Raw genomic sequence first — 19480 nt, 5'->3', positions numbered from 1 at the left:
TACAGTTTCCCACTTTCACATACCTCAGGATTCATGGGTTTCAATTTGAACCCTACAGACTTCCTAGGTATCCTACTGACAAAATGATATTATTGGAAGTGGTGAGACAGCTTCTAGAGTTTGATGTTATCCAAAGAGAGAAGCACAGGACAGGAATGACATTCCCTATTTCAGTTGGGAAGACGTCAGAGGTCTGCCAATCCACCATAGCTGCCAGCACTACAGGTGAGGAGATTGCATTCTACAGATTTGCTACCTACAAGAAAAGAGAAAGATTCGATCCAGATAAGAAGGTCGGAAGGATCAGAGGAGAGAAGTTCACTCATAAGGTCGACATAGAGGATTATTGGGCTAATTTAATGGACGAACAAGCAATGAAGAGAAGAATGTGGTCCAGAATGTCAGTGGATTTCATGAGGAAGTGTGGACTTTTCCTCATCCCTGATCAAGTACTAGATGATAGAGATCATACACACCCACATTATGAGAATGAAATGAAGAAGGCAATCCTATTGCCAAATTGGTCAGAGTCAGAAGAGATTGACCTGAATGTATTGATGAGAGAGGTCTTGAAATTCTCCCGCACATGGGTAGATATGCAGATGAATAAATTAGTTGACATGGGTGTTCCCTTCACTTATGAAAGGATGAAGTCGGAAGAGTCTACTTCCGAGGATGATCAAAGAACTGTCAGTGATGTCAGGATTCATGCAGACGAAGAGAGTCAAGCTCCCAAGAGAAGGAAGAACATGCCTAGAGAAGTCAAGGCTAGAGGGAAGAAGATTGAGGATGTGAAGAAGAAACAGAAGATTATCATTCCTCCACTTATCATTCCTTCACCCCCTCCCAGTGTCTCATCAATCGAAGTGATTGAAGTAACAAAACAGAATAAGGAGACTTAGCAATGTTCCAACACAGTGATATTACCAGAGAATATTCAGGAGTTCCATGCCACAGCAACATCCGCACCTCCTGATGAGAATAATGATCAACTGGAATCCCCTACTATCCTTTTGGAAGTTAGCCTGGGAAATGAAGTATATGATTGGACTAAGGATAATCCTGATGATAATGAGGATGTTATCTTGGCATTGAAAGGACTGGATCGAGAAGTATGTCTTGATGATGGTATGGAGATGACCGCTATTCCTAAATGGTTGAAGAAGAGCATGGAGAAAAGTAAACAAATGATAGAGGTATAGCCCATTGATGATAGTGATGACTACCTAGCTAGGAGTGCTAAGAGGAAGGAGCCCAAGAGAGCGGAAATTTTGTCGCACATAGCTAGAGATGAGACAGGAATGCGGATTGCGCAGATTGTTGTTCCTAGAGCCGGCGTGACAGTGGACACTGCTACTCCCATGGATTTCCAGATCACTTCAGTCACCCTTGGTCGTCCATCCGCAGTGCAGGAATTCCAGGAGATTGGTGACAACCTCCAAGCAATCAATGCAAAGTTAGACACAGCGATTGTGGAGAAGGAAAGGTACAAAGAAGAAAATATTAGACTCAGAGAGTATATTGCAGGGACAAGGCGTGGAGATCCCACCCTTATTTCCCCTATTGCAGTTGACCATGGAATACATTCACACTCAGAGGTGGAAAAATAGATTGAAAGCACAAGGAAGCAGGCAGATGATTTCCTTACTCAGTTTGTTCAAGCATATGATAAGACAACAACGCTCGTATTCAGAATCCAGTATTTGGAGGGAGTTTGGGAAGAATTCCGGCCTATCCACGAGAAGACTATTTCACGCCTCCTGGAATTGAAGAAGGTTCCTAATTCCACCTTGGTCAATGAGAACATTGTGCACAGTGGAGACAAATATAATTTCCATGGCTGGTATTGTGCACTAGCTTTGAAGAAATCAGCTTATGAGAACGCCCAATCGAGTTGTATGGAGATGGAAGGATTAATTCAAGACATTCAGATGAAGATCCTTGCCTCGATTGAGGAATTATTGGGTGTTGATGTTAGTGATGCTAGTGGTTTACACTTAGCCAAATTAAGAGACAAAATGAAATTTATGTATTTTTGCCAGTTGGACTCTTTGCAGAAGAGTCAGATAGATGACTTGGTCTCTTTGTTGATTCATGTTCATAATTCGCAGAAGCTCATGCCTGAATGGGAGAACACTTTGAATGCTTGCTCGGATTCATTGGATGTGATTGATTTACAGCAGGATACCTTGACTAGCATTTCCATGGAGGAGTTAGATTCAGTATTGGCTAGATTCTTGCAGTATGCTAGGAGAGAGAGAGATGCAGGAAGGAATCTTCTAGAAGATTCCCTATATGATGACTAGGTATCTTTCTATTGGGCCATATGTTGGTGGCGTCATTTTTGATGTAACCCTAATTAGGGCAATTGTCGGGTTTTGTTGGCATGATCTCGACCGTTGATCTTAGATCAATCTGGGCCATCCATTTTGTAAGAGACTCTATATATGCCCCTTTGTCTCTCATTTGTAAGAGAGAGTTTTTGTAGAATTGTTGGTATATGCTACAGCTATTTGAATCCTAATCATTGTTCAATTGTTGGTGATTTTGCTCTTCAAATCTTGTATTTGCATTCATGGTTCTCAATTCCTCCAAGTTAGATTAGAATTTATATTAGAATTTATTTTCATGTATGTTAGATTGAATGGAAGATTTGTTGAGTATATTTGTGTGGAATCCTTAATCTATACCACTAGCCTCTTTCCGCTGGTAAGTGCGCCTGGTGTGGTCAACTGGCGTTTGAGTAAGCATAACTTCAACTATTATGTGTCCATTGACAAGCATCAACTTGGATGGTGTCTTCGTTTGATGGTAATAGTTTGAAAATCATTAAGTATACCTTAGATGATTGCACTAAGCTTGTGTCAATACCTGATTGTGAGACCTTGCCTGGTTTGATTCCACTAGATCCATTCATCATTTCCTACATTCCTAGTTTTAGAATAGATTTCCTAAACCCTATCCTTTTTCCCCCTTTTTTAGTAAGAAGTAAACCCAGAGCCTTATTGATAAATCTTAAGTTGTCAGCACACCTATTCCGCATCATTCATGATAATCCAAACATTTGCGTAAGTCCCCAAAGTGAAACACAGCAATTCACATCAACCACTGAACTTACCCACTCGTCAAGACCTGACATGTAGAAACCTTGGAATCATTTTAGTTGATCTCATTCTTAGCATCTGAGGTGATTTTGTTCAAGAGAGGGTAAATGACTTTGGTAATTTATTCTGTATTGTTATGTGCATAAAAAACACATCAACATGTCCCCTAAAGGGGTAATGTTTTTGAAAGTTGTGGATTGTGAGGGCCAAATAAAAATGGCCAATTTATTGCAGAAATTCTAATCTCTGCCATTGAGTCAGTGGGACCCCGCAATGTTGTCCAAGTCATAACAGACAATGCAAAAAATTGTAGAGTTGTTGGTTTGTTGGTTGAGCAACGCTATGATCACATCTTTTGGACACCTTGTGCGATACATTCACTCAATCTTATACTACAAAGGATTGGGCAAAAAATAAAATGGATCAGAGATGTGTATGCTGTTGTCGAGTAGTTATGTCATTTTGTAATTAGAATGTTAAGTGTGTTAAAGGTCGGTGGTTACGTGACGGTTGTCGGCAGTTGGCACCGGGCAGCCTATACCAACACCTATATATATGTACTTGGCTTCCTATTTCAGTGTGTAGATATGGTTGAAAGAATCTATGTTTGAATGTACTGGTATTTGGAATCAATGAATACAGACATATGAGCTCTCCTTACTTGCATTTTTGTGTACTGTTGCATTTCCTTTATCTATGTACTGTTATGCACTGAATACACACACACCCCTCAGGGGCAAAACATTTGCCGCCGTTGCCGATTTAAACCTGGGAATGATGGGAGCATACTACAAGGCACGACGATAATGGGACAACTAGTGAGCGAGGGGACAAGTAACAATCCAAAGGAAGAACCGGAGGAGTTGTTCGAAGGAGAGAGGGCACTGACAAGAAATTTCACCTGCATCTTGCAAGCGTCGATTGAAACTTACGTACGAAGGGAAGACATAGCGAAGGACTTCCCAGAGCGTACCGTGTGGAGTGCCCTTGCCGTAAGTCCGGTGGTAAACCGATTGATGAATAACCTACCTATCCTGCTGGCACAAGCATTTCTTGCCCTACAAACTCGTCGAGAGGAAACCTATCGTGAGAATCGTCGGCAACAAATTTTACAACAATTCCACAAGAGGAGTCGATGGGAGGAGGAACGTGACAAAGGTCAACGAAGAACCTTCCACTCCATGGAGCGTAAGAATTGATGCCTGTGACGCTGAACAAGGATCGAAACCGTGTACCGAAGGGACAGGAGGAAGACGGACACAAAGCAGCAGCGAGGGCACTAAGATTGGAACAACAAGCCGAACGAAGGAGACGGCTAAAGAAAATTGCTGAGGAAGGAAGTGGAGGGAATGGCAATGACGGTTCCACTGGCGAGGGCCAAGTTTTTGTATTGATAGAAACCACTAGGAAGCGGTTGGGGGACCTTTCCCTCACGTTCGAGGAGATTGGCGAGGGGAGTACGGTAGAGTTGTACACACCATTTAGAGGTGACGAGACCAGGAGAGAAAAGGAGACCGAGACAGAGAACAGAGAAGTAGGAGATACTGGTGCGGCTGAAGGAGTCGAGAGGACACAAGGGCACGATAGTCGAAGCAATTTGTTCGGTTCGAGCTCATCAAGCTCGGGTAGTCGGAGTAACCTGGTGGGACCTAACACACAAGTTTCCGGAGGACCAATTCCTGGAGGGTCAGTTTCTGGAGGACCAATTTCTGGAGGGTCAAGTTATGGAGGGCCGACTGGGCCGCAACCAAGAAGCATAACGGCGAACAGGCAGAAATTGCCTAAATTCACTAGAGACGGGAAGGAGGATCCTATACGACATTGTTGTACATGCGGAACGATCTGGTCGGCCAATGGAGTGACCGACAAGGCCGAATGGGTGGTGCAGTTTCCCACCACCCTATGAGGGCTAGCCGTGGACTCGTACTCTGACATGGACAAGACGAAGATAGGTACCTGGGACGAATTGCAAAAAGCCTTCGAGACGGAGTTTCAACTCCTTCGGGACGACAATGAAATCGTTGCCGAAATCTTGTGCACAAAGTAGGGGAAGAACGAGACAGTATGAGCATACAACCAGCGACTCAAAGAATTGCTCGGAAAGATGGATAATCAGCCTGCTAATGGATTGAAAAAGTGGTGGTTCGTGGAAGGACTGAGATCCTCTCTTAGAAAGAAGATGAAGATTGTCCCTCCTACCTCGTACGAGGATGCATACAACCGAGCCATGGACCTCAAGAGCGAAGGCAAGACCTCGAAGAAGAAAAAGGATAAATCATTGGGTGACGATGGTTCCTCTAAGAGCAGTAGTGACGAGGAGTCAAGCAAGAAAGTTCACACTCTACAGAAGGACATGTATAGGATGATGAAAGAATTCAAAGAAATGAAGGGGAACAACAGTAAGAACGAAGGGAACTTGTGGTGCGCAAATTGCAAGGAGGAAGGCCACACTAAGGATACATGTCCGAAGAAAGCTTTATGTGACGTTTGTCAAGTACTGGGACACTCCACCAAGGAGTGCCCGTACAATATGAAAACAAGAAGCGCCCAAGTGCTTCTGACTCAGGAGCAACCTTCCACAGCCGCAGTAGCTGCTAACCCACAGCAATTGGCCAATATCGCAGCATCTTCCGGCGGGTACAAAAACAATAGACGGGAGGGAAAAATAACAACAATAGCACCCACCGAGTGTAGTATGATGCAAAAGGTTGCTCGATGATCCAGTGTCGAGCCTGTAATGAATGGGGACACTATGCTCATGATTGTCCCAAGGGAGACACCCCTCAACATATGTGCCGATGGTGTAGGCCAGGAGATCATGACGACGAGAGTTGCCCGAAGTCTGGAATAAATTTATTAACAATTGAAAAGTCCAACGAAAGGGAGACGCTCACCATCACTAGAGCACAAACAAAGAAGGCTACTTATCCTGACCCTCGTACGGAGAAGGAACGAGTACGGGTAGCCAAGGCCGATATTGAGTGGGAAATGAAGAAGGAATGCCGAGAAACCTCGACGAGTACATCGGTTGAATCTGAACAGAACATCCTCCGACAAGTGTTGCAGACTGAGGTACCCGTCAAACTCCAGGACCTCCTCAACACCATGTCGAGATTAACAAAAGCCATCACTAAATGCCATAGAAGTGCCGATCCGTATAGCAACACTTCACACAGAGGTGTCGGTCAGCCCCTCAGCTGACCCCATGTTGTTGGCGGTGAACAACGGGAGGCACCCGACAGTGGTGGAAATGGGGATATTGGGTATGATCCTCATGGACACCATCATAGACGGAGGGTCTGAGGTAAATGTACTTCCCAAGGAGACGTGGCGAAAAATTGGGCAAGCCGACACTATGGCCGTCGACCTTCAACCTAGTGGGTGTCGACCAACATGATATCAAACCCATCGGGACACTCATGGCTCCACAGGTGACGATCGGCACTCAGCCCTTCGTTCTAGACTTTGTGGTGATTCCCTTGAAGAAAAAGGGCTATGACGCAATCCTTGGAAGAGGCTGGCCGATTAAAGCCAGAGTGAATCACAATTGGAAGAAGAACACCCTCTCCATGGAGAAAGGTGGGCGGAAGTACGTTATTGGTCTGAGGACCCAGGCCGTCAGCAAGGAGCCTACATCATCAAACTCCGACTCAAACGACTCAAACAGATGGAAGTGGGGCTCTGACGAAGGTGAAGGCAAGACGAAACCAAATAACGAAGGAGTGCTTGAACTTGATGGTTGCTCAGAGGATGACATGTGCTCGTTGAATGGGCTATTCCACTGGCAGATGGATGACTATGAAGTCTTTCATCTTGCGTGCCACATGCTGCAAATTGAAGAAGAGCCAAGTGAGAAAGATGAGTTTCCACCAAAATACAAGGAGTATAAGGAGGGAGACGCCATAGTGAATGATGCTCTGGCATATGAGTTTACAAAGGACAAACCAATGCAGTACAAAGACCCCACCGTGAAGGAGACGAACCTAGGAGATGCTGCCGCCCCTCGAAATATTTGGGTGGGAAACGATTGGAATCCGGTGTTGAAGGCTGCAGCCTTCAAAAATTTCATAGAATACAAGGACGTGTTTGCATGGTCCTACGAAAATCTGAAAGGAGTCCTGCCTAAACTATGTGTCCATCGGATACCGTTGGTCCCTGGAGCCTAGTCGGTACGGAAGAGGCCGTACCGCATGAATAAGAACTATGCGGCCAAGGTGAACGAAGAAATCAAACGGATGCTGGAGGCCGGCATCATATTTCGGGTGGAGACAAGTGAGTGGGTCTCGCCGATCGTGATCTTGCTGAAGGAGGCCAACCAGATCCGTATTTGCGTGGATTTTCAGTGCCTCGACGCAGTCACCATCAAGGATCCGTTCCCTATACCTTTCACAGACAGCATCCTGGAGGAGATGGCTGGCCATGAAATTTACTCATTCCTGGACGGCTTTTCTGGATATAATCAGATCTCGATAGCTAAGGAGGACAAGTTGAAGACCACCTTTGTGGTGGAGGACGGAGTCTATGCGTACAACCGGATGCCATTCAGTTTGTGCAATGCTCCGGCAAAATTTCAAAGGATAGTCCTTCACATCTTCGACAAAATGTCTATGAGAAATTTTAAGGCCTTTTTGGATGACTGGTCTATTTTTAGTAGCGAAGACACTCACTTGGTGGCACTGCGGGAATGCATGGAGAGATGTCGGAGGGCCAGGCTAGCCCTGAACCCGAAGAAATGCAAATTTATGGTGCCACAAGGGAAGTTGTTGGGCCATATTGTTTGCAAGGCTGGATTAAAAACTGACTTGGACAAGGTACGGATAATTGTGGAGATGGAGCCGCCCATTGATGTGACAGGAGTAAAATCCTTCCTAGGACATATCGGATATTACCGGAAGTTCTTTAAGAACTTTGCTCAACTTTCATTCTCATTGGACAAACTGACATAGAAGGGTGAACCGTACGTGTGGGGACCGGCACAGGGGGAAACATTTGATGAACTCGAGAGGAGACTAGTGGCCGCACCCATTCTGGCCTATCCAAATTGGGACCAAGAATTCCACATGCATGTGGATGCCTCGAACTATGGCATTGGGGCTACGCTAGCACAGGAAGGGGGACATGGGTTGGACCATCCCATCTATTTTGCTAGTCGCTTGCTGTCGAAAGCCGAGAAGAATTATAGTACTACCGAGAGGGAAGCCCTCGGAATGGTCTATGTCGTACAAAAATTTCGGCACTACTTGCTGGCAACACCTTTCACTTTTTATGTGGATCACCAGGCGTTGATGTACCTGGTAAATAAACCCATTATCCAAGACAGAATAAGCAGGTGGCTATTACTCCTTCAAGAGTTCACATTCACAATAATTGTACGGCCAAGCAAGAGCCAAGTGTTTGCTGATCAATTGTCCTAGATTAAGTCAGGAGAGCCACCGAAGGGAGTCAATGATGACTTTCCTGATGCACATCTGTTCCAAATTGCCGCACTACCCTCGTGGTATGCACACATAGGGGAATATTTGTCCACTTCTCGATTCCCAACAAAGATGTTGCCAAGTGAGACGGAAGTTGGTCCTGAGAAGCAGGACATTCCAACTAATCAATGGGTTGCTGTACAAGATGGGACCCGACCAAATCCTTAGAAGGTGTGTGATGGAAGAAGAGATTCTAGGGGTGCTATGAGAAGCGCACGAAGGGCCCGCAAGAGTCCACACAGGTCCAGACACCACCGCACGCAAAGTATTGCTGGCCAGACTATGGTGGCCCAACCTGGATAATGATGCACGGGAATGGGTGGTGGGTTGTGATACTTGCCAAAGGGCAGGAAAACCATTGAAGCAGGACTTTATGCTCCTCAACCCATCCCATGCCCAGGAGTTGTTTGAACGCTAGGGTCTGGATTTCATTGGACCCTTGAAGGTCAACAGAGCTCGAAGATGTCGATACATTGTGGTAGCAACAGAATACCTTACCAAGTGGGCTGAGGCGCGAGCACTACCGGATAACTCAGCTTCGAGTACAACCAAGTTCATTTATGAACAGATCATCACAAGGTATGACATCCCAATCCAACTGACAAATGATTGCGGTGGGCACTTTGTGAACCATGTAGTCAAGCTACTCACGACGGAATTCAAGATTTTTCATTCCTTGTCAAGCCCATACTACCCGAGGGCCAACAGGCAAGCGGAGGCCACTAATAAAATATTGGTGTCTGTGATCTATAAGTCTTGCGGAGTTGAGCAGGAAGATTGGGAGGAGAAGTTGCCATCTGTACTGTGGGCATACCGGAACACCTACAAAGCCACGACGGGCCAGACACCCTTTCAGTTAATGTATGGCCAAGAGGCCATTGTGTCGGCAGAGTTCATGATCTCAAGTCTAAGGATAGCAATTGAGAACCAGCTAGGAGATATGGAGAGCTTGCGGGAGCGACTGTACGCGTTGGGCAAGTTGGACAAACGAAGGATGATGGCCCAATGGGCCACTAAAGCCGCTCAACAACAATGGAAATTTTAGCATGATAAGCACATCCGACGCATGGAGTTTCATCCGGGTCAATGGGTGCTGAAGTATAATGGGCAGAATGAGATCAAGCCTGGAAAATTTAAAGTCTGATGGCTGGGGCCATATAAAATTCGCGGGGTAGCTGAGAATGGAGCGATTAAGTTGTCCACATTGGATGACCAACCGATAAAGGAGACGGTAAACAGGTCAAAATTGAAAATTTACCACCAAAGGCAGTCATGGAATGACCGAGTTCGTCCGGAGGCGGGGCCTACTCGGCCAAGTGAGAAAGGTAATTATTTTATTAAAAAAATAAAAAAATTGAAAAATTGAAAAGACGGAGAACTTCCATACGGTTTTACCTTACGATCTTAAAACCGTACAGACCAATGAAAACATATTCCATAGACACTGTACGGACATTGCAACACTAGACGAATAGTACGGCTATCGAAATCCATACAACTTCAACAAAATAGTATGGCTATCAAAATCCATACGACCAAAGGGGAGACAGAGAAATCCATACGGTAGCTGGAGGAGAGGAGTCCGTACAAGCATTCAGAAGTCCGTACATTGCCAGGAGACAACATTCTGTACGGTAGGACTATGAGCATTATCTGTACATCTTGCAGGTGATCAAACGAAGTCGTATGGTCAAAGTGTAAACAAGAAATCCGTACGATAACTGGAGGATTCAAATCCGTACATTGGCAAAAAGAGAGCATATTAAAATCCGTACGGTGACCTAGGGTGCGAATCGAAAACCGTATGGATGCTGAAGGAGGACACGTACAGACAAAGGGTGACAAGGAAGACCGTACGACCACGTGAGGAAGATAGCGTACGGCCAAAAGGAAAAGGGGTCGTACGGTGAGATAGCACGCATACAAGGAAGAAATCCGTCCAATGAAAGACCGTACAAAGTATCGAATCATAGGGGAACAAAATTGCAATCCATACAAAGCATAAAGAGTTCCATACCAATATCGCTAGAGCCGGCAAAAAGGGAAATAATGGTATTGAAAAATATTTAAGTGTTAGTACTGGCAATTATAGCAAATTGATGGAGTTAGGAAAACCAAGACTGGGGAAGCTGGATTGGCGAAATCGGTTGCAGCAGTTAGAGCAACCGGCTAAGTCAGGGAAGATGGCTAAAGCAAGTACAATAGGCATAGACAAGGGAAAGAGAGTGTTGTCGTCTGGAGTAAAAGTTGCAGGGCCAGTAGATGCAAGAAAGGGAAAAAAGAAGATAATGCCAAAAAAAATCACCTCGGAAACTGTTACATTTGAAGGGTTAAGTGGAAGTGTATGCAGGACCTAGTGGCTAGAGACCCCAGAGGATAATTTGATCAAACAGTCTCTCAAGAAAGCACAGGTACACTGGGCAATTCAAATGCCAATCTTTGCCACCAAGGATTTTGAGCCATGTCTACGAATGATGGTGACCACATATGATAGCGCAACAAAAGCATCCACATTCTCGTATCAGCAGAGCACTATGACAATCTCATTCATCCCAAAGGATTTTGCTAGGGTTTTCGGCATACCAGTGGAGGGCAAGAAAGTAGACAAGAATGCCACTAAGATGTCGCCAGAGAGGAAGGACCAACTGCTACAGTTGATGTGTTGAAGTTATTTTTCAGACCAGGAATGGGCGGCGATTAAGGCACCGAAGGGGAGAGGATTAAAAAAACCATATATTGTGCCAGGTGAATGGCAGTGTTTGCTAGATGTCATGAAAAGCATACTTACCGGAGCCAGCAGAGCATCCGACACTGCAATTCTCATGATTGCACTTATGAATGGATTGAGGAATGGGACGGTGTACAATTGGACTGAAGTCTTGTTCGACAAAATTCATGAATTTTTTACCCTACGACACAGCGCCTTTTACATGTCGTTCCACGCCATAGGGTTGTTCCTTGATGTTGTACGCACACAGGTCTCTCTGGAAAACCATGTTTGGAAACCTAAGGAGTCGACGGACTCTTCACAGCCCGCTATATTCTATTGGACCCACCTGGATACTGTTGCAGGTAGCGGGGAAGCCCATTCCAACAAGAAGCGCAGGTGACAACCACAGGTAGTAGCATCAGAAACCGAACAAGAGACAGAGACAGTTGACGAAGATGCAGAGGAGGAGGCTGTAGAAGAGGACAACAGTAGTACAGAAGAAGGGGAAGGTTCAAACGCTTCTTCCAGGAGTAGCCAGAGCCACAACGCATTTCGCCTTGCTAGTTGGAAGACAATGGCGAAGACCCCTGGTACAGAAGAGAGGTCAGAGAGCAGTGGTTGTGCAGTGTCCTTTGGGCACGTGATGATAGGCATCCGTGGATTGCTGGCAGGTGGAGTACGGTCGGCGGGCCAACTGGTGTATGTGCCAGCAGTCTTGGTTCCGGATGGAGGATTGACACCCCTTCCGGCTTCAGGAGTGACGGTGGGAGCCATACCAGTCGTGGCCATTCCGGGATTTGGCCAGTTGAGACCCCGACCCCCATTACCAACCCCCTCTAGTGTTGCCACAGCAGTTCCGGCAGAGGACGTACCAGTGATCCAGGCACAGGATGTGGCAGAGGGAGTTCCAATAGTACCACCAGTTCACAACGAACCTCTTTGCACCGAGTCTGTCGTACCAAGGGAGCCTGTACACACGGAGGTGACCGCAACCACAGATGATGATGCCACTATGGACACGTGGTTGGGTCGCTATGAGATGCCTCTTATGCCCCCACTGGGACCCCCGCCTGTCTCACCCTCACCACGCCCTTTTCCCGAGATTGTGGACCTAGATGAGGTTAGTTCTCATCTGGAGGAGGGATGACAGGAATTGGCGATGGATTTCTTCCAGGACACCATTGGGTTTGGGGAGGAGACGAGAGAGGTGCAGCAGCAGATGAGGGCCACTACAAAGAGACAGCCACGGATCATGGAGATGTTTCTAGCAGAGATGGGAGCCAGTACGCAGAGGATGGCAGTCGAGGTCGAGGCCAGTGCGCGGAGATTGGCAACCTCTATTCAGGAGCAGGCCCTTGGGCAGCCCGTCGTTGAGGGTCTCCTCACCTTTGCCACAGGAGGGTGTGCAGAGGAGTTTGGGAGATGTTTTGAGGCCAGAGGTTGGCCTACTGTGGAGACTCCGAAGATGTTGGCGGTGTATACACATAAAATTGGCTGAGAGATTAAATAAATATTATATATTTATTTAATGTTTATTCTTCTATTAAATAGTTAATTTGAAAAAGATTAATTTATTTAATTCATTTCGTGTCTTTCTATTAATTAATTTAATTGAAATATTTTATTAATTAATTTATCTATCCTATTCCTCTAATTAATTAAATATCTAATATTTAATTATTCTTCTAATCGGTTAATTAAATATCTAATATTTAATTATCTCCTTCAATCATTTGAATATATAATATTTAATGGTTATTCTTCTATCCTATAGTCTCAAATATTAAATGATTTCCTAAATTATTTAATCTTTCTTATCCAACTCACCCTCCATCTCCATTTCATCTTCCCTTTGCCAACTCATCAAACATGTGGCTAAGGAAATTAATATTTCTTAAATATTAATTCATCATTTATCTCCAACCTCCAAATTTAATGAATATTGTGTACGTACACGTATTTCATAACCTCCTTCTATATTCTCTCCAACATCCCCTATATCTTAGGATGGACTTGAGTCCACTTGTCCTCTCATGCCTAAATCTTCTCCAACCATTCCTAGATTTCCTCAGTCAGCAACTCAGTCAAGGTGAGATGAGTGACACTTGTCTTCTCCTTCCCCCTTTCTCTCAACCTTCACCTTTGCTCACAGCCATCCAAATCTGCAGATCTAATCATGACTATTGATCTGAGCCACATCATCTTATCCTCTCAAGGTCTATAAAATCAAGAGCTTCAGTTGAGAGAGAGTTAGTCTTCAAGTTGCTTTTCAAAGCTAATCATTTGTAAAACTTATGCATATGTGAGTTTTAATCTTGAAGCAAATAGCATAATCATTTAGCAATTATCATAAAGCATAATCATTTTAGCATAATCATGTAGTATTGCATATCATAGCATTTGTGAACTATCAGTTATCAGTCCATTATTCATATGCCATCTTGGAAGCTATCAGTGCTTGTCTGAGAGCACACCATCTACAACCAAGAACAGTGGAGTTAGGACACAATGAGACATAAACCATGAAGGTAATATTAGTATTTTTATTTCATATGTATTTCATGTAGTTTCATTGGTTGAGTTTGGATTTCCTGTAGCATTTCCATTGGTATTTTGTGAAACTAACTTGTTGCAGGTAGCATTCTGAGGATGAAATTCAAGTCGACACAGACGGATTGGAGGAATGAGGAGACAATTGGGGCTAGTGGAGTACACTTGCTGCTACAGCAGGTAGAGCAAGCCTTTCGAGACGGGTACTACCAGCTTAGGCGTACCCAGCATAGTGCCTCTACCGCAGAGGCAGAGCGGGTGGCGGCCATCACAGCTCGAGAGGAGCTAGTCACTCGCCTGCATACGATGGAGATGGAATTGGCACAGCAGAGGGCTCGAGCGACCATTCTAGAGGAGGAATTGGCTCGTGCCAAGGCAAAACTAGCCCAGGAGATGGCGGGGCGTGCACAAGAAGTGTCGGAACGGGCAGCCCTTGAGACCCGTCTCACATCTACCTTGGAGGAATTGGACGGGAAGCAGAAGGAGCTTATGGAAGCAGTTTTTATGGTAAAGAGATCCCGAGAGAGGCAATTGGTAGCTGAGCGAGATCTCCAACATTGGACACGGCAGGTTCACCAGCTGAGGGAGCACTTGGCAGCAGTAGCACCGTCGGCCCCTTCTTTATCAGGGACATCCAGATGTTCATCACAAACCACCACATGTCTCGAGGGATTTTTAGAACCTATTCGAATTTGGAGCTATTGAAGGTAAGTGAAATAGTAATTTAATTTTACATTTTTTTATTTATTTTTTTTCAATGTTCATAATATCATTGTGTAAGCTAATATTGTATATTCTTCTTTAAAGTTTGGCTTTATTTTTTAATCATTTGGCATTAATTTGTGTTATACACTGCTAAGACCCGTTTTGCATCAAACACAATCGTCTTAAGACGACTTGTGAAAGTTAGAGTGGCACTATGCAATATGGTGATCAACACCAATTGGACTGTATGGAAGCAAAGTAGCACTGAGAGGGCAAACAAAATTAGGGAGAGAATATTGAATGAGAAATGGTGGGATCTTCTTACATATCTCCTAAGTATCACTGAGCCCATCATGAGCATGATTTGCTATACAGACATGGATAGGCCTTGCATAGGTGAGATTTATGATGGCATTGACTCGATGCTTGAAAAAATAAAGGTCGCTATAAATGAAAAAGAGAATGATCCCCGGGAGAAATTCTTCAAAGAACCGGAAGCAATTATTGTAGAAAGGTGGAATAAGATGACCACTCCTTTGCATCTTCTTGCCTATGCCTTGACACCTAAGTACTATAGCAATCAGTTTCTTGATAAACCAGGAAGGATTCCGCCATGGAGAGATCTAGAAGTATCTGATGGGTACAAGGCAGCATTTCTTAGACTATATCCTGATGATGATTTGCGAGATGTTGTTACAAATGAGTTCATAGAATTCGCAAATGGGAATGGTCTAAGTGTTGATGCACTTCATCATAGATCCAAGAAGGATGCTCATAGCTGGTGGTACTTCCATGGCACATGCTTCCAACACCTACAACCCCTCGCTATAAAAGTTTTATCACAAGTAAGTTTAATTAATTAAAATTTTAAATTTACAAGTTTTAGTTTATTTATAGTTTACTTTGTCTTCATAGGTTGCTAGTTCATCTGCTTCAGAAAGAAATTGGAGCACATACTCTTTCATCCACTCAGTAAAGCACAATAGGCTGCTATCAAAAAGAGCGGAGAATTTAGTATATGTGCATTCCAACCTACGTCTTCTTTCACACAAACAACGTGACTACACACAAGGGGAAACGAAGATGTGGGATATAGAGCCAAAGCATACTGATTTGGATGCTCCCGCTTCTCAATTTCTTACATTGACACTTGATGACTCGGATATCAAGCCAACTTATAGTGCAAGTGGCATTGGCTCATCTAATGTCAATGTCAATGAGGAGGAGGAGGAGGAGGAGGATGAATTAGATGATCCATTTGATGATTAAACTTTATATTGTTGAAAGTTGAAACAATGATACTTGAATATTTTGTCATTTTGATACTAAACTTGAAGTATATGATGCTATTATGGTATCATCATGATGCTATGATTACAAGCTTATGTTTGTTTTATTGTTTATATGATACCATGTGACATGCAAATTTTAATTCATGCTTATAGGCTTCACAAATATCAAAATATATATATATATATATATATATATATATATATTACATGTTTTTGTACTAACGAACTCGAACGAACCCAAACCCCTTTTCAAAAATTTTCCGTACCGGCATACCGGGTTCGTCGAACCCAAACCGGTAACTACTCTTGAATTCTTAGGATTGGATTATATTTCTTGAACCCTATCTCTTTTGCTCTTTTATTTTCGAAGCAAGTAGTTAGAATCTAAGTTCCAGCAACATCCAAACATTCAACATTCAAGTATTCAATGTAAGTCCCCTTGGATTACTAGCAATTACAACAGCCAATTGAGCTATCAACATGTCATGACCTGACTATAGAAACCTTGGAATCATCTAGGTTGATCACATTATTTAGCATCCAAGAAGATTTTGATCAAGAGAGGATAGGATAGTTTTGATATTTTATTATGTGTTCAATTGTGCTAAAAAACACATCAACACCTATCCCCTCAAAAGAGTATATTTTGTAGTCACTAATTTGCAGATTTAAACTCAGAAAAGACATCCGTGTGCTTCCTGGAGGTGTACGGCCTGCCCTAGGGGCAATTTTAACATAAAATAAAATAAGCCCTTTCTGAAGATATGAGCTAAAATTTACTTCTCTATGTAGCTGGATCGGTACGGCCAGCTCTGGAAATGGTCGCCAAAACCTTTGAAAACTCAAACAGATTTTACAATAAGCATCAAATCACCTCAAAACATGAAACCCACATCAAAATACCTCATGTATTTTAATCTGCTTCAAAAGCCTTGTCACCAAACTCCAAGAAACCACTGAAAAGTTGAAAACTCAAACTAAAATCACCAACCAGGTAGGGTGGATCTTGCACCACCAAAACCAGGCTAACAGAAGAGGGTTTTCGTCCTCAACAATCCAAGAAGAACTCTCCAAGTTCATTCCAAAAGCATTTTATTATGTGTGCACCAGCATAATAATAGAATGAGAGTCAAAACTCTAATTTATAGAATTGGTGGGAAAGATTAGGGCAACATAAATTCAAATAGTAGTATCTTGCCTCAAAACTCTCATAAAATACTGAAATCAAGAATCGAACATGCCAAAACCAACTGAAGATGATAGAAAATAACTGATGCCAACACAAGTTCATGCTATCAGTAGCAGTGTTCTCTGAGGGCCAAAGAGAACAAACCCAAAAAGACCCTTAGTGCTATGCAACCACTACTATAAATAGCATTGTTCTCCAAGGACCAAAGAGAACAAACCCAAGAAAACCTAAAAAAGATTGGTATCATGCAAGCACTTACTATAAAATACTATAGTAATGTTCTTTGGGAACCAAACAGAAAAAAACCCAACAAGATTGGTGTCATGCAAGCACTTATTATAAATAGCAATGTTCTCAAGAACCAAAGAGAACAAACCCCAAAAAACCCAAAAAGATTAGCACCATGAAAGCACTTACTATAAGTAGCAACTATTGTCGAAACCCACTAAAACTGAGAACTGAGCTCACCAAGAACACTGGAACACTCCCATCAAAATTGGAAACCGATGGAAAACCCTAGAAATTGGCCAACGCTAGTAGAAAAAGATGGCATAAAAATGGGAACATTACAATAAGAATCATTTCGGTTCCCTAGGTGTACCAAATTATGAGGATTCTAGGATCATGTCCTAGCCCCATAGCTATCAAGAACACAAATGTATGGTGCATTCTCCCCTACAATAGATTAATGGACTCAAACCCTCAATCAAATCCTCTAAGAAAGAACCCCAATCGTTTGACGAATCCCAACAAAAGACCTCTCTACAAAAACTGATAAATAACTAGAGCTCAATGTGGTTGGTTCAGGTATTGATATAAATTCCTTCTTGATTCTCCTGATATGAGTTCCAATTCCTTCACTAGTGTTTCCACCTGCTAGTATTGAGTTCTAGATGTGCTCACATCAGTAGGTATGAATTCCTTTCCCTACAAGGTAGTCTCATTAAAAATCAAATCCTTTCAATGTCTAAAGGAAATCCCATTAGGAATGAATTCCAAAAGTATAAATTCCTCTCCTTAGCACCACATCAATATGAATTCTTGGGCATACATACCTTTCCCTCTTGAACGAGAATAGCATACGAATGAATGGAAATCCTTTCTACATAACACTCCAAGTAGAATTTCATACCAAAAACACTTGCATACAGCTGAAATTCTAGCCATTAGCCTTCTTGATGAGTTAGCCCTTAAAACTAAGATAGGCGATCCCCCTACAAGTTATAATCTGCAATGGGGCAATGTGTGAAAAGGTCACAACCGGTCCTCCACTAAACAAATCGCTGCAGGTGTGAATGATAAAAGACCAATTCTGTTACCTCTGCACACCAGGAAAATGGGTTTGCCCTACCCAAATGGATTTTGGCTCAGATGATAAAAATTTTGATACTTCCATAATAAAGCTCTGGGTTCAATCCCAGGAAACATGATAAATCATTGGAATTCAAAAATAGTATTCAACTTGCCGAGTCTAGCATATGCCCAACAGATGAGGACCGTTACAAGTCCCTTGTGAATCTTGTGAATTTTATGGAGGAGTGATACCCTTGGCCATGAAAACTAAGTTTATCCTAAGAAAAGATTATTTACTAAGTTGAAAATAAAATACCCAGAATAAAGAATTCACCAAGTTTTCTAAATTTACCAAGTTTTTTCTCAAGTGTGCCTAGAAAGTACACGTTGGTGGAATTTTGAAAACTTAGTCAATAGTATGAGGCATATATTCAACTTAAACGAGAAGAAAACAAATATGCTAACCTCAGGAACCTGAAATTTGTGAGTAATTCCTCTGTGTTTGTCATACACTGTAACCACATACTGATTTGGTACTTGACCTGCTATTGTTGTATTGGGCGGTATTCCATTTTCCTGAAGCTCTGTTAAAGCTCTCGTTCTGCAAATTCTGTTACCATTGATAACACTACTTATACTTTTGCCTGAATTTCTGAAAGACGTTTGAATTGTTGGCTGAGAAAAAAGGTAAGAGCAAGAAGGCTGCTGCAATAGTCCGGCCATTGACATTGTCATTTCACTAGCAGAAGGTAATAACAGCTTGAACAAGTTACAAAGGAGAGGACATTATCTTGAATGAGGAATTTTGTGTGTAGTGTTATCTCGCCCAGACACGCCGCAGCTTAGCTTGTTTACGCTAGCAATCCCCCAAATCGAGCAATGGTCACGTCGATAGGATTAATAAGGTAACGGAATTATCTATTAAATTTCGAATAAAAAATAAACCCAAGACAAATTTTCGCAGAGGCAAATAGTTTAATATACCACACTATATTTGAATTTTGAAGTGTAAAGTTTTATAATAGAAGAGTTTATTAAAATTTTATAAGATTAGGGGAAAAGATCCAGTAGTTGAGCATGTACCAATTGTTGTGAGGGTTGTTGATACCTTTTGTTCCAAAAATCGAACAAATAAAACCTATTGTTTGAAACAAAAAATATCA

General features: G+C 42.9%; 1 protein-coding gene across 3 annotated transcripts in view; it reads right to left on the bottom strand.

The window, feature by feature from the left end:
- LOC131056800 (ferredoxin C 2, chloroplastic) overlaps positions 1 to 19202 on the bottom strand; it is a 122249-nt gene extending 103047 nt beyond the window's left edge. For 2 of the 3 annotated variants that reach the window (XM_057991072.1, XM_057991073.2), the window contains exon 1: positions 18783 to 19202. In XM_057991072.1, the coding sequence (XP_057847055.1) occupies positions 18783 to 19052 (270 nt within the window). In that variant the 5' untranslated portion in view covers positions 19053 to 19202. The remainder of the gene's footprint in view (positions 1 to 18782) is intronic. The other variant, XM_057991074.1, reaches the window with a different exon arrangement.
- Positions 19203 to 19480: the final 278 nt, after the last annotated feature.

This window comes from Cryptomeria japonica, chromosome 4 (genome assembly GCF_030272615.1).
Source record: "Cryptomeria japonica chromosome 4, Sugi_1.0, whole genome shotgun sequence".
Classification (NCBI taxonomy): domain Eukaryota; kingdom Viridiplantae; phylum Streptophyta; class Pinopsida; order Cupressales; family Cupressaceae; genus Cryptomeria; species Cryptomeria japonica.
Note: the sequence above shows the minus strand (reverse complement) of the source record. Positions and strands in the feature narration are given on the sequence as shown.